Source organism: Plutella xylostella, chromosome 6 (assembly GCF_932276165.1).
Source record: "Plutella xylostella chromosome 6, ilPluXylo3.1, whole genome shotgun sequence".
Taxonomy (NCBI): domain Eukaryota; kingdom Metazoa; phylum Arthropoda; class Insecta; order Lepidoptera; family Plutellidae; genus Plutella; species Plutella xylostella.
In genome coordinates, this window is record NC_063986.1 from 3417544 (window position 1) to 3435823 (window position 18280).

General features: G+C 36.4%; 1 protein-coding gene across 1 annotated transcript in view; it reads left to right on the plus strand.

The window, feature by feature from the left end:
* Nucleotides 1-18280, plus strand: part of LOC105392304 (lachesin) — a 73093-nt gene that overhangs the window by 15434 nt on the left and 39379 nt on the right. Inside the window, exons 2-5 of the mRNA XM_048621683.1 lie at nucleotides 8327-8406; nucleotides 8991-9109; nucleotides 14241-14426; nucleotides 15857-16046. Of these exons, the coding sequence (XP_048477640.1) occupies nucleotides 8343-8406; nucleotides 8991-9109; nucleotides 14241-14426; nucleotides 15857-16046 (559 nt within the window). The 5' untranslated portion in view covers nucleotides 8327-8342. The remainder of the gene's footprint in view (nucleotides 1-8326; nucleotides 8407-8990; nucleotides 9110-14240; nucleotides 14427-15856; nucleotides 16047-18280) is intronic.

Here is an 18280-nt window from a genome sequence, read left to right on the forward strand (position 1 = left end):
ATATTTTTTATGTGCAATAAAGAATTTATAGGTACTTAGATCATTACATTTTATTCAACACATTTTAAGTTATACCCTACGAGCCCACTTAAATCTCGCGAACAAAAGTACTAGGCGCACAGAAACGACTAAAAGCTGTTTGCTAAACCATACCCCGTAGATTAGGCATTCATCATCGCTGACCACGCATTAGCTACCGTTGACAGCTCATCTATCTTATTTGTTACACAGTTAATTACGTCGTACACTGGTAGCAGTATTTTTGTACGCCACACGGTTTACACGACAAATGGAAAGGTTTTGTTTCCTTACAATGTTAGATTGAAGCGGCGATGCAATTAGTCAATGTCGTTTTGTTTGTTATTACGAAATAGTTTAAACAAAATCCAAGTTACAATTTTGTTACTGTTACTATTGACGATATTTTTCTCTAGTGTTTGTCACCGATATGCTAAGAAGAAGAATAAGGGATGTTTCAATTACAGCGCCAATGATAATTACCTATTATAATGTAGTTGTAACGTTTGTTAAGTTCCATGGACAAACGGATCAATTTGTTTCCTGTTTGGTTCGTAAAAGTTTCACGGTGGTCGCGAATTCCTGCAATTTGTCAACATCAATTAAATAGATCAGCTAATGAAAATGTTTTCTTTCGGTTGTAACTTTTTCCAGCAAAATTTTATATATTATGTTTCTCTCTATAATACTGATACAACATATTATAATATCATGGCTATGTTATATAATTATGTTATTTTGTACTTTTTTTAAGAAAGTAAGTATTGTAATTTTTTGTTATAAATGTGGTCCTACTTAATAATAATATATATATATCCTGTTAGATAATATAAGTAGTCATAAATATTTTTTTCAGGAGCGATAGCATTTTACTAATGCGTTAATTAATCAATTGTGATTTCATAAGAAATATTTTTATATTAAAATTTATCATAGTTCAAAAATTTTAAATTTTTAGTTTAATAAGCACACAGTCATGACTGAAAAAGTTTTCAAGAAGTTCTAACAATAATCTTTTTTCGTATACAGATTCGAAATAAAAGTTTGATCTCAAATCAAGCATTATAAACTGATACTGCAAATACTCTATCTCTCGATCAAACCCCAAGAGGTGCAACATATCAATTTATTGTAGCTCTCACATATACACTGACAATGTGTGTGTGTGTGTGTGAGTGTGTCTACACATTACGCACGCACACAGGCACGTGGATGTAATTACTGGTGTTCATTAATTAAGTGCGGGAATCGCGACCACAATCCGGACCTCGTGTTAGTATACAGTATCTATGTGGGAGCTACAGTTACGATCCGCCATCTTGGAATGTTCGGATGTTTAAAATGGCGCCGATATTAGCTTGTTGCGTTTGTTTTTAGGGCTGCCACCTGGAATGCAGCGTAAATTATTACTATTACTATTTTATTTATGTTTTATTATTTTCATGCAAAAACAAGTCAACCAGTTTATTTAAAAAGGTTGGTAATTATTAATATTAATTTCCTTCTTCACACATGCTTCTGTGAAAGCATTAACTACATATTTTTATCCGTAGCTATTCTCTACATTAGATATAGCAGAGACGCTAAAACTACAATTTGGCATATTATGTGATAAATTCGTACCCATTTTGTACTCGTAACTTAAGAGACTTCGGCCTCTTAATATTTGCCTCGATAGCGTCCGACAACGCTTACTTTGAAACAGATAAAAAAGGCTATGAGAGGCGAACTGAACGCCGTAAATAAATTAAGGAGAGTAATTCGTACCACACCAGTGTCAGAAATAAAAATAAAATGGTTATAAATTGTTATTATTTTTTCATCGGTGGCACTTGGTTTGTTGCAAAGGTAGCTATGTCAGACTGTAGCTATTCGTCTTCTCCAGTACATAATAATGGTGTCATTGGCGTGATGGCATTAGTCCATCGATCTGGTTTAAGTCGAGATTGATCTGATATCGCACGCTCGGCCACTGCCGATCACCCAGCTGTTTGTACTGCGGTCTTCGTGATAAGAGTCGCTTCACTGGCGTTATGGCTTGCAAAGTCAAGGGTAACTTATTATTATTGGATTGCCGACGAATTACTGATAGAGTAAACAAAGCCAAAACATAGATTATATACAGGGTATTAAGTTACAGTTAGCTGAAAGACATCTGAACAATTTGAGGTCATTCGGTTCTTCTTTTTGGTTTTTCTTTGAATATCCAAGTTGTTCAGAATGACCCTCTTTTGGCTTACCACTTTTGCAACACTATACATCTATCGTTAATGTTTATAATAATTTATGCTAGCGTAACAAGTAAAGTTTGAGAATGCATTGCTGAATGGGGCAAAAGGAAAACACTTATTCCATTTTTTACGAGTACAAGAAAGAAATTAGGAAGTTGGCCGACAAAAGAATGAACTTTAATATCCATTCGAGAACATTTGCCGAGTTCCGAAGTAATCTGGATCCGGACAAGTTGGTAATAAAGTAACGACATTACTGGCAAAAGAATACTTGTGCTTACACTCAACAGAACTAATTTTTGTTTGATCTTGTCTCTTTTATTGCTTGTCGCAACTTTGTTGCTGGATGTTTCTATGTAAAAACACTGACGCGATTAAAATTGGCTGGGTATTGCACGTTGCAATTTACTATTTGCAAGATTGATCTCTAAATCAAAAAAAAATTTCCTTAAATTAAAAACGAGCAATAAAAAGTTCCATCCTCTAAATGGCAAACCCAATATAAATAATTGAACAATAAACAACAACAACAAACAGCGATTGCTAATTTTTTTTTACATTTAATTTACAATTTGTACAAAATATTTTACAATTTGTTCAAAACGTTTTTAGTTTTTAATATTCAGAATACTTCAATATTACAGATCGGCCGTCTTCATCAAGCTAGCCTTTTCCGTTAAGGAGTAATTTACCACCACACCACTGGCAATTTTCATAGCTCGCGATTGTGTGACAACATTATGTCACAAAATAACTAAAATAACAAAATACATATTTATCATTCGCGTTCGGGGCCCGACACGTGGAAAATGGCCCACATGACTAATGGGAGCCAGTGACAAGTTGTCACTCGCCCGCCGCCGCCGCCGGCGACCCTGCCGGTGCTTCGCAGGTGACATTTCATATTTAAACCAATGAGTCGGTTAACACTGATAGCCCTATCAGCCCTGTTGGACTTGTAGAGGATAATATTATTGTGGAAGGTGATGGACATAATGCAATGGTAATGTTTGCGGTTGTTATTAAAGTTAATATTTGCCTTTGAGGTATTTATTTTCAGCAGTGGACGATTTAGCTTTTCATGATGATCAAGATTTATCCGAGCGAGGTTTCCTAGATTAATTTCATTTAAAAGTAGTACTGTAGCACATTGCGCTTAAGTAGCATAATAATGAACAGATAGGGGACAGAGTTTTATGTTATATTCTTTGGAAGAGACCTAAACACTATATTTTCTCAAGTTGATACTCCCTTGAACTTAATTTAACTTCACCATAAATCGCATGCTCGCACTATGCCTGCTCGCATCGCTTGTTCAAACAAAAGCACAATTGGTCAATAAACAAGCTAAATTAAATATTCGCAAGCTGGCTTTCCACAGAACTATTGGCATGACAATTTAAAATGACGTCATTATAGACCGATCACCCTCGGGACTCAGCGTTCAAAGTGCATGTCACGGGAAATTGCTGCTCTTTAAATTATTCTCGCATTAAATGCAAATGTTTGATGATTTCGAGCATCGAACCATCCTGTACGGGCCGGGAGGTAGCTTTGTATTTTGCTGAAATCGTTAATATGCTTTGGCCTGCGGTATTAAGCTAGATTATTGAAGTAATGAAGTCAGTACGTGCAACATTAGGCCAGACTATGCTATTTACACTATTGTTTGCTAACAAAAGTAAGTCGCCATCTCAGCATGATGGATGACTTGAGGCTACGGTTGGACAGATATAATAGGTAAAGAAAATATATATTTTATATAGATACGTTATATTATTATTAACACGTTTGGAAGGCAAGAAGGCAAGGAATAACATTAGCCTGAGACAAGAACATGTTTGTTTGGTTTCTTTTTTTCCGTTTTTAAAATTTTGTGATATTATTATTATAACTAGTGACGAGTGAGTGTGACCGGCTTGTACAGTACAGGCCGAGCCCCGCCTGTTGTTCGAGCGATTTATTCAACAATTTATAGCCAAGAATCTGATCCGAATCGGATTTATTAAGGTATGCTTTAGAAGAATTTATTAGTCGACTACCGAACAAAGTATCCACTTCAAAGAGACCGTTTCCGGGTAAATTTTATAACAAAATATTTGTCTTGTCATAACAAAGTGTTTCATATTTGTTTTTGTATATGTAAATATTCTATTATTAGTTCGATAAACTTTTGTTGTCCTTGTACGTAAAGTTTGTCATATTTGTCATACATAATATGATGATTAGGTTTTTTGAATTACGTGTTTTCAAAATAGGTACCCACTATTGCTGTTTCACAAGCGCTAAATTTTAAGCTTCCTTCGGTACCAAGGTGGTTATAAAGTAACTTTAGTAAAGTTTTCAAATGAAAACTCAATGAAAATGAACATTTACTGTAATTAAAACTACATCGGGCCAGCGTAGAACGATTCTTCATACTGTCTCGAACTAGAGATTTTTAATCATACTGTATTGAAGGAAAGTTTTAATTGCTATTTTAGTATTAACTCGGCTAGAACACTGAAACCACTATTCCTGTCAGTTCGGTATTCTACTGTTCTTGTAAAGCAATTTAGAGTACGTAGGAACTAAACTTTGAAAAGTAGTTTTGGGTCCAATGCTTATAGTTATAATTGATTGCAACTCAATATTCTATAAAAAAATACATGCATAAGTGTTTGTTACACTGGAGTTAAATACATAAAAGTAGGAACTTTATACAAGTATACAATCAATTTTTTCTCAGTTCTTTCAATAGTTTCCAATAAATAATAAAAATACTCCTTCTAAACCCCATGATCATAGAACAAAGGACTTAATGAAATAAAAGACAAGCGAGTCAAGCGACGTACGATAATCGTTTCGACGAATGGGCGGGCCCGAGATAATCTGCCCGTTTCTCGGCCATCAATAGTGTTGTCTCGGCAATTAGTTGTTGAGGAAACCGGCCAGCCCCGGATAACCCGGCCGGATATTTATTCTATACCACATAGTTACTGATTGCCGGTCAAATCAAGGGTAACTTGTATAAATACCGGCTCAATAGTAAATTGTATCAAGATAGCGGTACGGTCTTTGAAGCCGTTTGCAGAAGGTGTAATGAATTAGGATGCTGGTGAATGGTGATGTGGTCATTTGTGGTTAACTTGTATAATCAAAGATACCTTTTCCCAAAGAAGGTTACCTTCTTAGTTATATTAAAACTATCGAAAAAATTGGTTTTAAAAGTCCATGCCATTTAATTACTTTTAAAGGCTGACTTTTATAAGGCTATCCTTAAAAATCACCGTCTATTATATAGTCAAAATAGTAATTAATCACTTAGTTTGAAACCTTGGAGAGAAGTGATTTTACCTGTCCAGTCTGATAATTCTTCACCTGACTACTTTATCAAACTGAATTCCATTAACGTTCAAACAAGACATCAAAAATCCCGTTAATACTTTCAAAGCTATAAATCTTTGAGAGTTTTAAGCAGTTTTTCAAGAAGTTTCCAGAACTTTCTTAAGCTAATTTTAATTTACCGCCAATCACTACTTTTACCGATCGACGTTCATCTTTATTAATAGTTTTATAGAAATTAATTTAGAAAAGTAAGCGTAAAGCAATAATTAGTTAATTCTGAACTTCATTCTAATTGTAATAGAACTATGATTATATTGTTTTTTAACCTCAAAAAAAGGAGGATGTTCTCAATTCGTCGGGTTTTTTATATTTTTTTATTACTTTCTTTTTTTATTTTTAATATCTGAATGGTCTATGATTAAATTAAACTTTTACCTTTTCTACATAATTAGGAGACTCAACGGATTTTATAGATTTATCGTTGAACAATGGATAGATGGAAAATCAAAATGATTCGTGGCTACCTGATGAACCAGAAACTCTCATCAAAGTTATTATTATTATTTATTGATTCAAATTAACAACTTAGACCCAATTTTATTTTGTTAGTATCAGTATTCTTACACTAACGCTAATGTTAGTATCCTAATTCTACATACATTCATTTCTTGATACAAATATAAAATAAGAATAGAATTCAAGTTATAATATCCGAAGCCGATAAAATTCCGGCATCAATATACACAGCAAAAGTAATCCATCCATCACGCTGTAGGTGAATAAACAAATTCGACGTTTTCAATTAAGCGAGATCCTCTTTATTTATTATGAAACATTTTAAAATAATTTAATGAATTTTAGGCGTGCCAACGCTAATTATTTCCCAACATAATCGGCTAACCGCGGCGACCGACCAATAATCCGAAATGGAATCATTCGTCGAAATAAACGGTGTGAATAAAATTTAACTTCAACTTTTTCATACTGCGAATAAATATAGTTTTGTATCTATTTCCTCTAACACTAGACCGGTATTTGGAGCCGATGTTTGCCCTCTGTCTATTAAATATCAGGAACTTTACTGAAAAATATATTCGCGAGTTTTTTTTAATTCTGTCAATTTCTGTTTGTATGCTACGCGATTAATATACAGGGAGTTGAAAATGTAGTAGAGTGGTCGTGTAGTGGTGGGTAATAGGAATAACTCCCAAAGTCGAATATCCGCTTACTATACCCTTTTTGAATACCTTGTTATCATTGGATCGGGTTATGCTATTACTAAGAATTTAAGAAACCCAAAGGATGTTAAATTTGAACATAAACTGACTCTCAACACCACCATTCATCTTTATTTACTATACTATATTATTATTACAGACATACGTACTGTAAAAGCCCTGTATAATGCGCTAGTTAGGAGTAAATTAGAAAGCAACGCAGTCATCTGGGCTCCGCATGAAATTAAATATAATCTCATGCTGGAGCGTATTCAAAATAATTTTTAAGGTATCTTTACCTAAAAATTTACGGAGTGTATCCGGGCTATCCTTTGTTGTACTCGTACCCATCTTTATTTAAATTAGGTATGGTGGGGTACAGCAAGATTGAAGTTAGGAGAGACCTGGCTTGTATATTTTTTATGTAAGTTTTTGTTATTGCTTGATGTTTCTGTATTATTGTGTTAGGTGTATCCTGTTAAATAATATAAGTATTAGAAATAAATAAATTATTGATTTTCAAAAAAGTATGTAGGTAATTCTGGATGTTCTTTAAATATTATTTTAATTAAGGTTTATGAACATAATGCTCATGTATTTTGGTAGCCTGGAAGAAAACGCGTTTATCTATAGGTATTCTGTATTGTACTTTTATGTTGTATAATGCGTAAAGTGGTTAGATAAATAAATAAATTTACTAAATTATTAAAATATTTTAAAGATACAGTTAGGTCCAGAATATTACTTAGCTTTTATATACCAGTTTAGTTGTAAATAAGAAGACGCCCGGGGCAGCGAATCCCAAAACTTCCAAACATGAAAACGAAATAAAAACAAATCAACGTTTCCTTAAATAAAATTCAAATTCAGAAACATTTCTATCAAGCCTCATTTCCTGTCTGTTGATCTATTTCTTGTTAAATCTCGGAGATATTTTATTGTGGTTGACGGTTTAGAAGTTTTGCTGATTTTATAACGAGCACGCTTCTTTTTAACTTCGCAAATTGTCTTCCTTTCTTTTCTTTTATCGCTCAAGTTTGTTACAAAATATTCGTCGTGGAGGGAAGACGGATAAATATGATGACGTATTATTTTATTACTAATGCGAAAGTGTGTTTGTTTTGCCCCTTTTTCACGTCGCGTAAAAGGAAGCGATGGTATGCTACTATTTTTCAGAGTTGTGAGGCTGAGTTTTTATCCCAGTATTTCACTAAATTCACATTTCCTCTATGTGTGATTATACCTACATTGTGGAATATTAAGGGTTAGGTAAATTCATGTTGCGAGATCAATGTAGGTATATACCTAACAGCATTATCATCTAAAATATAACCTATATTTTATATGTACCTATATGGAACAGCTATATTTTTTACTATCTCAAAGCTTTGGTACCATATAAGTTCCATATACAGTTGGTCTGGTACAATTACACTGGTACAATCCCGTGCCAAAAGTAACATCACTGATAAACATTTGTGGATGTATTTATATGTATATACATTGTGATGTATATTATTATGTTTGTTTCAGAAGACTGTGCGTACACATGTGCTCATCTCCCACCAAACTAGCCTGTTGGCTGGCGACGTTGCTGAGCGTTTTTGTAACAGGTAAAAAATATATATTTATTACTAGCTGTTCCCGCGAGCTTTGCTTCGCCTTAAAAAGTTTTCCCGTGGGAATTCCGGGATAAAAAGTAGCCTATGTTCTTTCTCAGGGTCCAGACCATATGTATACCAAATTTCATTCAAATCCGTTCAGTAGTTTTGGCGTGAAAGAGTAACAGACAGACAGACAGACAGACACAGTTACTTTCGCATTTATAATATTAGTTAGGATTAGGATTAGGATTATCAGGATGAACTTTTAGTTGACCCAAAGGTGCCTAACTCAAAGAAAATAATTATAACCCTCTTTTACCCGTTATTATTGCTCTTTGTACTATAGAGGATGATGCAAAATTTGTATGCTAAGCTGAAAGGGGGTGCTAAGAAGGCCAATACGATCAACTATTAATTTACATCTTTAGGGAATTCACAAAACCATATTATTGGCTTCTCCATAATAAAAGTCACGCTTTCTAAGAAGCAACAAAACTTGTTGGCAAATTTCCAAAGTTTGTAGTGCAATAGTTATTCAAATTGACCCCTGAGTTGACTTATACAACACCCTGTATATCTGGTGTGGTTCCCAGGTGAGATGCCGGTGGCGGCGCCGGCGCCGGAGTTCCTGCAGCCGCTGGAGAACCACACGGTGACGCAGGGCCGCGACGTGCACTTCACCTGCGTCGTCAACCACCTGTCCGACTACCGGGTATGTTGGTGTTTATAGTAACCCTCTTATTCTCGTTGATTACCGGGTATGTTGGTGACGTAACCCTCTTGCTGACGTTTAATTTCCTTAGAGGCTAAATGCGGAAAATCAACTCGCCATGATAGATAGATAGATATAACCCTAACCTTTCTAATCACGGTTGATGGACCACTTCAGAGGCTAAATGCAGATAGATATGTCGCAGGCATCTGGTTTAATCTTCTTTTTGATTGAACCGCTAGCCCGTTCATTGGATGGCGCTATTCAGTTGTATGACTAAAGGACAACTCGTCAAGTCGTTGACTGTAACGTTCGACGTCTTGACTGAACGTCATTCAGCGAAGTCGTTGAATGGGATATAATATAGCAACTTTGTAATTTCTGGTTAGGGTGAACATGACCAGACAAGAGTCAACAAAAAGACTATGTTACAAAGCTCTTATCTCAGAAATTAACTAAACAATAACAATAAACGTACCTTCATATTGTTGTTCATAACTTTCCAGTTTAGCCACAATTTTTTCTTTGAAACTATCCGCCCGCGGCGTAATAATAGGTAAATCCATGTTATCACACTATTTTAACACAAATAACGCACTTTAAAGCTAATTTATTTTCAAATAACTAACAATATAAGTGCTTTTTGTGTCAGCTGTTAGCTGTTAGACGCCATATTTGTTTTATTCACCACCTGACTGATTTTAAGTCAGCTAACTAGTTGGACGTTTTGTGACGCTTGTAGAATCAACATTCGGCCTAGTCATACAACTGAATAGCGCCATCCAATGAACGGGCTAGTGGTTCAATCAAATAGGAGATTCAACCAGATGCCTGCGACAGATACACAGAACACTCCTTTTCTTACACAAAAAGGAAATGAGTCCCACAGTGCATGAGAATCCATGGAATAGCATCGCGTCGGAAGCTGCTTATAGAAGTAACTGTCAGTTTACAAGTTCTTTGATGCCGGCGCGACCTGCGTTATCAACCACCTCTCCGATTATAGGGTACGTTGGTTTTAAAAGTACACTTCCGAGCGAACGGTGACCCTGACGCACAATAGCAACTTCTGATGCCGGTGGTGGGCCCAGCGCCGGAGTTCCTGCAGCCGCTGGAGAACCACACGGTGACGCAGGGGCGCGACGTGCACTTCACCTGCGTCGTCAACCACCTGTCTGACTACCGGGTATGTTGATGTTTATAGTAACCCTTTTTTTCATGTTTGATAGCCCACCTTTGAGATTAAATGCGGAAAATCACCTCGTCATGATAGATAGATAGAACTCTCTTATTCTTACACACATAAGTCAATCGACTGTATTTCAACAGTTTTGGATTCGTTTTTTATCATCCGTAAGTCTTGATATTAGTGTGCCGCACAACGTATATTTAAACGGTCTTACAATCTATGCGGTTTCGTATAAACTCTGGGTATGTTCATATTAAATGTATGTATTATATTGTAGAGGCAGACTGATAGCGACGTTGTTAATATTTTAAATAAAATTTTACATGTCATATCGAACCAAAAACAGCGCTACTTTCTACAACAGCATCCGGTCATGCAAAAAATAAAATATATTTTGTTAACAGCCATAAATAAATTCCGCGCCCGGAACACATTAACACGTGATTTTACACCGTCAATGTAATGTAACGATAAATTAACAGAATCCCAGCCGCCTCCGCACAGCACTGTAAATCAGGGCTGTACGAGTGTACGTACACACGTTTAGTGAAGTATTACATTTTTAGAGTTCCGTACCGGAGGTTGCCAACCGGAAATTACCATTTAGTTTTAGTTCGCTCTCATAATACTATAGTAGTTTATACATCAAAGCATAATTACATTTTCATCAAACCAATTTGTTGGTTCGGATCGTAGCTACATGGTTCCTACGCCTCGTAGCAGCTACGCCGTAGCACTGCTACGATGATATCGTAGCAATACGAGACGTAGCTTAGGAACTTTTCTCTGAAAATTCGCAAGAGAAACGCTTTTATATATATACGCTAGTGATGTAATTGCTCAAACGTGTAGGCATACATACAACATACAATAATTTTAACACAATATTTAACTTTTTTAATTTGGTTATATTATTGTGTACGTAATTCAATATTGCAGACGGCGTTAAAAAGCTAGCTTTTTCCGCTTAGTAGTAATTTGTTACTATGTCACTTTAAGTTTTTCATTATACAATACATAATGGTAATTTGAAATAATATAATCAGACACGGCACCCCTAGCCCAGTTGCTTATTTATTACTGAACATACCTCCATTACACTACAGTAGTAAGTTATAATAATGCTTGTCACGTTTCGCTGTAAGTGTAGGGCGTGCTGTACATTAACTGTTAATGTCTGACAGTCTGCTTTAAACTGTTCGGTAACGATCTTTATAATACACTATCTTAATAGCCCTTATGAAGAGGTCAAGTTTGTGAAGGTAAATGTTTGTTAATCTGTTAGTTTCACTGATGTACTCTTAAAAAAAAAACAAAACGGTATAAAATATTACCCGTCGCACATTTTTGCAATAATGATACTGGTCCATACAATCTATAGTTCGTAACATAATCGTAATGCGTATTTTTATGAATTGTCGCCAGCCTACTTTAAATTTCTATTTTGTATTATAAAAGATGAATATAAAGAAATGTTATGTTATGTACGTACTTTGTGAAGTAAGTATGAGTAAAATTAATATTATGATTGAATATGTGATATCCTTGCCTACGACAAAAACAAAAAGACAAAACATGCGTACCTAAACGGATTAAAATGTAAGCAGATTAAAAACAGTTTAAAAACTTTAAATTGAAAAACAGAAACGCTCGCATACGAGAGAGTTTCGGGTGCAAAAAACTGGAATTAAAACATATGTACGGAGGCAATACACATTCAAACAATTCCGCAAAGTGACGCTCTTAACTGAACAACCGGTGAACGGGCGGTGAACGGCGGTGAAGCTACGTTTGTTTCATACAATTAGGGTGCGCGTACCAAGGGGGCCACTTTAGCTTATGAAAAACTATTTTTCAGGGCTGCTGCGCTAGATTCTATTGTTTATTGTTGTTTTAAACGTAACAAATGCATGACCATCCTCTTTTGTATTTTTTTATGTACAAGCTATTGCATCTCTTTGCAGGTATTATTATTATTTATCATCACACGTCAATAAATCGCCCAGTTCTAGATCTAGGCCTTCCTCTTATGTCCCAACCCATAATACCTTAGGACACCTTCACGTATTAAATTTTTCTTCTCTTCCAATTAATTATGTGGAAACGTGTGTTACCCTTACCGCTCATACACAACGCTTTTCTATAAGTCGCGTTGGCGGCACAAACAATGGGAATTGTTGCTAATTTATTTCCGGACCGCAACAAAGCGGAGTGTGGCATGAAAAATGCTCCGTGCCACGAGACGCTGCATTCCGTGCTAAAGTCCCGCCACTGCCTGGTTCAGGAGGTACAGTAGTGATAGACCGTCGGATATAATGTACAGTTGACAAATCATAATTGTTACCACCACTAGTTTAACTTTTAACTGTGTATTCTTCCTTCGGATAATTTGTCACTAGTAACTTTAAGATGAAACTGTTTTATTTTTTGTAGTTATTGATATGATATGAATATGATGAAAATAATGATGCAAAATAAATAGTGTACAACTCTTGATTCGTTAAAACATTGTCTAATGTAGCTGTTGAATCATGTAACCGCATAACAGCGCAATATGGAGATCTGTATTAGGATGGTTTTTATACAGATTCACTTATACTATATAGAGTCGTAAAACTTAACATAAGTATTGTGCTTATCTGAATATGAAAATGATGGTCTATAGATTGATTAATATCGATTAAGTAAGCCAAAAAGTTGCCTAGAATGGCAAGAACTATTTGTACTTGTTACATTTTTTTGCAACACACTATGACTGTACCTTCTCTATGTTCACATGGAGCAACGCGACGAGCACAGTTTTATATTTGGAGCAGCGTTTAAAACAAGTCGCATTAAGTTGTGTCTGCATTCGGCAAAAAAAACCGTACGAAACTTCTGCTATTCGATTTAACTCACGTATGCTTGCATTTTAAGGTTACATCGGGAGGAAACCGCTGTGGAATAATTAGTTATGTTATTAAATGATTAAAATCGTAACATTTAAATGTTTTTTATGTGTTTTGCGTAAACCTTGGGAACCATATTCCGCATATGTGCAGTTAACTATGTACTTCCATTTCCAATAGGATGGGCTACCATAGACATATAATATCATTGAATAATCTGCAGGTAGGGTTATAATCAAAGCCAAAAAATATTGAAATTTTCATTATTATGTACTCACATAATATTAATGTCTAATTTTTTGACGATCTTTGTAATATTTAGTATTTGTTTGTAATATATCAGGATGTTCGGTTTAGTGACTTGCTAAGAGGGTTCACTAATAAAATCTACCCAGACTGTTCCCACCGCAAGTGACAATTTGAAACTAGACAGCAGTGTGTTGTTTTGCCGACGCTCCACCAGACCCCTCTAATTGCACTATTATTTCACCCTGCACGGTACGGTACAGAGCGCAGCGCAAGTTGGAGATCATCGCACAAGATTGAAATTATTTATGTTATTAAATTATGAGAATTAATGTTCCTTAATTATGAAAAGAGTAAGATTAGTAGAAGTATACATTTAACTATATGGTCAAAAACTGCAGCATGACATCACCATGTTAATTGCCATGTCTACGAGGCGTTCCCAGAAGACAAACTCGTAACGCTGCAAAATACGAAGATTGAGCGCCAAATTACCAAACAGCACTCAGCATACCTGAAAAAAAAGTTGGTTGGTGAATACGAAGTAAAAATAAACTATAGCATTGCCCTGCTCTTTACACTTTAGGGGATCCCGGTTAGGTTTGTGCTGCCTCGCATCGCTCGGCACTCTAGGTTTTAGGTAATACGCAGTCGGTTTGAATGGACTCGCTTCGCTCGGACCTTTAGGGTTTAGATCTTGGTCTTGCTCCCCGACATTGGTATGCAAATCATTTCTCCGTCTCTCAAAAAACCTAACCAATCCTGCCCCCACACCAACTATAATAACAATAATAACCTCTACCCGCAGGTAGCCTGGATAAAGTCCGACTCGAAGGCGATCCTGGCCATCCACACGAGCATGGTGGCGCTGAACCCGCGCCTGGCGGTCACCTACAACAACCACAACACGTGGAAGCTGCACGTGTACAACGTGCAGGCCAACGACTCCGGCACCTACATGTGCCAGGTCAACACGCAGCCCATGCAGATGCAGGTGAGAGGAGTATGGAGGATTGGGGAGGAAAACAGGTAGGAGTAAAATGTGCCAAAATGAATTGTGGTCTACAATCAGAGCGAAAATCGTGCATTGACCTTTTTCTATCCATCTCTGTCGCACGCCTATAGTATTAGTACTTTGCTCCAGCGGCATAGCACCATTATCTATGTAGATAAAGGTAACTTTAACGCATTTGCGTCATAAATAGCGATGGAATTTAAGGAGTTTATCTATATCGATAAAGATGCCTACGAAGAAGACTCAGGCTCCTACATGAGCCAGGTCAACACGCAGCCCATGCAGATGCAGGTGAGAGGGAGGATTGAGGAGAAGGAAGGTAAAAGTGAGAAGGAGAAAGCAGTCAGGTGTAAAATGTGTCAGAACGAATTCGATTTAGTATATCGAGATTCATTTAGTAGAATGGGATTGATGAAGAGTAAGAGGGCAAACATTCAGGTGTAAAATGTGCCGAAATGAATTCGGTAGATATGCGCGTAGGATTGAGGAAGAAAAAAAAACTGAATTTTGGCACAGAACAAGACATGGATAAAAACTGCAGCTGCAAGTGCCAGGTAAAAACACCGACTACGAAGACGTGTGTGAGACTTGTAATGTGATTTCAGTCACGCTGATGTACCTATTTCCCATCTAATTCTATCTATGGATCTAGTATTAATTCAGACTGCACATAACAATTTTATTACACAAAATTTATCACCCTCATGTGATATTTCTATTTAATTCCGCCATCTAAACTCAAAATAAAAATGTGTTTTTATTTCACATAAAATTTACTGTCCCATGACGGCAGATCCATCGCACTTTTATTAAATAAACGGGACATAAAAGCTTAAACTACGATAGAGGGCGGCTCCCAGCATTGCATTCTTTGCCTAGGAAATGCAAGACGTTTGCGTGAAGAATATTTCCGGAATCTGCCGTCTACCTGCACCAATAAAGTAAACCATCTGTTTGCCGACAGCAAATAAATGAATGCAGCAAGCTGGTAGGTTTCTTGGGTATTAGAATAAGTCCTGTCATGCTTCCCGGAGAGATGGTGAGGTGATCTGTCCTCACGTCTCGGCTTATGTTATGTTGCTTGCCATTCGTTCTGTAGATGGAAACTTTTAGATACAAACTAGTTTTAAAGTATAGATAAGTACAGTTGAAAGATTATAACACTTTTGTACAGGTTTTAAGTTGTATTTCCTCAAAATTGAGATAATACTCTTACTTACGAGCAATAAAAAAGTTCCACCCACAAAATTATCATTATTTTGAACAAAATATGTACGTATACGTATTTAGTTGGTAATCTTTTGTGTCGGTATTTTGTAAGTGGAACTTTATCATTGCTCGCGAGTGTAATAATAATATTTACCTAAGTATTACCAAGCAACTTCACTAACCACTCACCTCCGCCACAGATGGGCCACCTCTCCGTGGTGATACCCCCTGACATCGTGGACACGGCCACGGAGGGCAGCTCGGCGCGGGAAGGGGGCAGCATCAGGCTGACCTGCACGGCCACGGGGGTGCCCGCGCCGGCCGTCATGTGGCGACGGGAGCACAACCGACCCATCGTGTTTAGGCATGAAGGCGGGAGGGAGAGGAAAGGTAAGTTTTGTAATTGTATAAAATCGTAAATTTATTATAACAATGAAAGGTTGGTGGTACAAATTGCTTTTTAGCCATAAGTCCGCAAATTATGTACCTGTAAATTTGCTTTAAAATCCATCCGTGTAAAATTTGTATTTGGAGTGCAATAAAGTGTACATAAATAAATAAGTGGAAGAGATGGGCGAATGTTGGTGTCAATCGCGTATGTCCGATAGGTTGAATGCGATCGCTGAAAAATAAAACTTTAAATTATTTTAATGTTTACTCTCCCAAAAATTGCTGTGGTCTCCTCTAACGACCAATCTTTTGACTTCATGTAATACACAATATTTGCCCACTTGATGATCGAATAGTTTACCCACAAGTCTATATCAGAATATGAACAAAGGAATGACCAGAAAGATAGTGTAACGGATGGAAAATGGACATAACAATGCTGAAAAAAGAAAAACATCATACATCAATAACGCAGACAGTTTTCCTGTAAAATGCTTTTATAAAAATGTTTTAGTATTCCTTTCATCTAGCTACTAGCTAGTAAAACCTCCGAAGTCATAAATAAATTATTCACCAACTTTCGCGAAACATACACAACGAAAGCCCCATAAGATCCCAAAGCCATTATCACAGTCATAAAAAAGATACGTACCCACATACAGCGTGGTATGAAATACGAAGGTTTTTTCAGCAAGTTCATAATAACCAGCCATCCCAAGTGCATTTATTACCGCGTAGCTGAAACAGCTGCTTTATATTTGATTTATCGCTCACCGCACGAATATTATAACATTCGTAACAATTAAGAGGTACGCCGCTGCTGTATAACGGGGTCTACAGTTTTATAGTTAATAAGTATTACGATTTTTACTTTGGACATAGACTAATACACTAATTAGTCTATGCTTTGGGAGACCTTTACATTTAATTTGGGTCTTGTACTTACGTATTGCAATAAGGTTAGTAGTGTACTGATACTAACACAATCCGTCCTTACATTGACACATTACTATTCTTCGTTTTAGCCAAAACTAACAAGAACTACACATACAGTTACAATATGCGTAAAAGCAATAGCATTACCACAAAAACTTCGACCGTATTTAACTGATGTTTAGCGCTGTCTAACGCCTAATAAATTTGTCAAATATCGTTTTAAACACTCTTTAAGATTTATCTAGCAATACAGTTTGTCTCTCAAAGGTTTAAACTAGTGCGTCCATGCATCAAAGATACCCGTGACTGCGCTCGCTCGGCCGATTGTTCACTGTTGCGACATTCCCTGCACATAGTCAGATACGGGTTAAGGCGCTAACCCGACGCCGGAACCAAGTTATGACAAAAGACAATTTACATAGTTTACTCTGACTGTGTTTAGTTAAGAGCTGGAGCTATTGGGGTTATGAATGGGGATTGTGTTATGAGCGCATTCGAGGAATTGTTGACGTTTTCACTGGAGGAGTTTCCATTACGTCCGGTAATGGGGATTTGTAAACACTGTACAACAAGTAAATTGTAAGTATTTACATTTACAGTCTCTCCCTCAAATTCATAGAACATATTGTAAATTTACAAAAAGGTTAAAATTAACTTTGAAACACACGAGTTTCAGCTCTTTACGTTTCAGTGAAAAAGTTGAAATTCGTATAACACAATGACAATTTTAAACCTATTGTAAAGTGTCAAAAAGCTCTATGAATTCGGGGGTATATTTCTAAGACCCGATTTCATCATTGAACAATAAGACTATTCCGAGAATAAGTTGCTTACTATCGCGTACATAGACGACTTATTATCGGAAGGCCTTATTCTTTATAATTAATTTATAATGGTGAAGTCGAACTGAAATAATAGTAAGTACTTTATGGCTATAGCGTCAACACAAAAGTTTGACAATCTCCAATTTTTTATCCCGCTAAATTCAGAATTCCGCGGAAAAAAAAATTTGACTTGTGCCTAGTTTGATTTATTTTCTATTAGGGTGTGCTGAGGCCCAAATTGTGTAGTAAGTACATAACTGCACCCAATTCTTTCTGTATTTTACGTTAATAGCGGACGAGTCAGTCTTCAGGCCCCCCGTATCAACTTGATTGAAACTAACCTACTATATTGATGCATTTCAGCGGCTACACTTCAACAATGCATAAATCAGGAACACTCTATTACCATGCGGTTTACTAGAACGTGTATTTAGTCAGTAGGTATCTATACTCTGAGCCCTCCAGTTGCTTAGC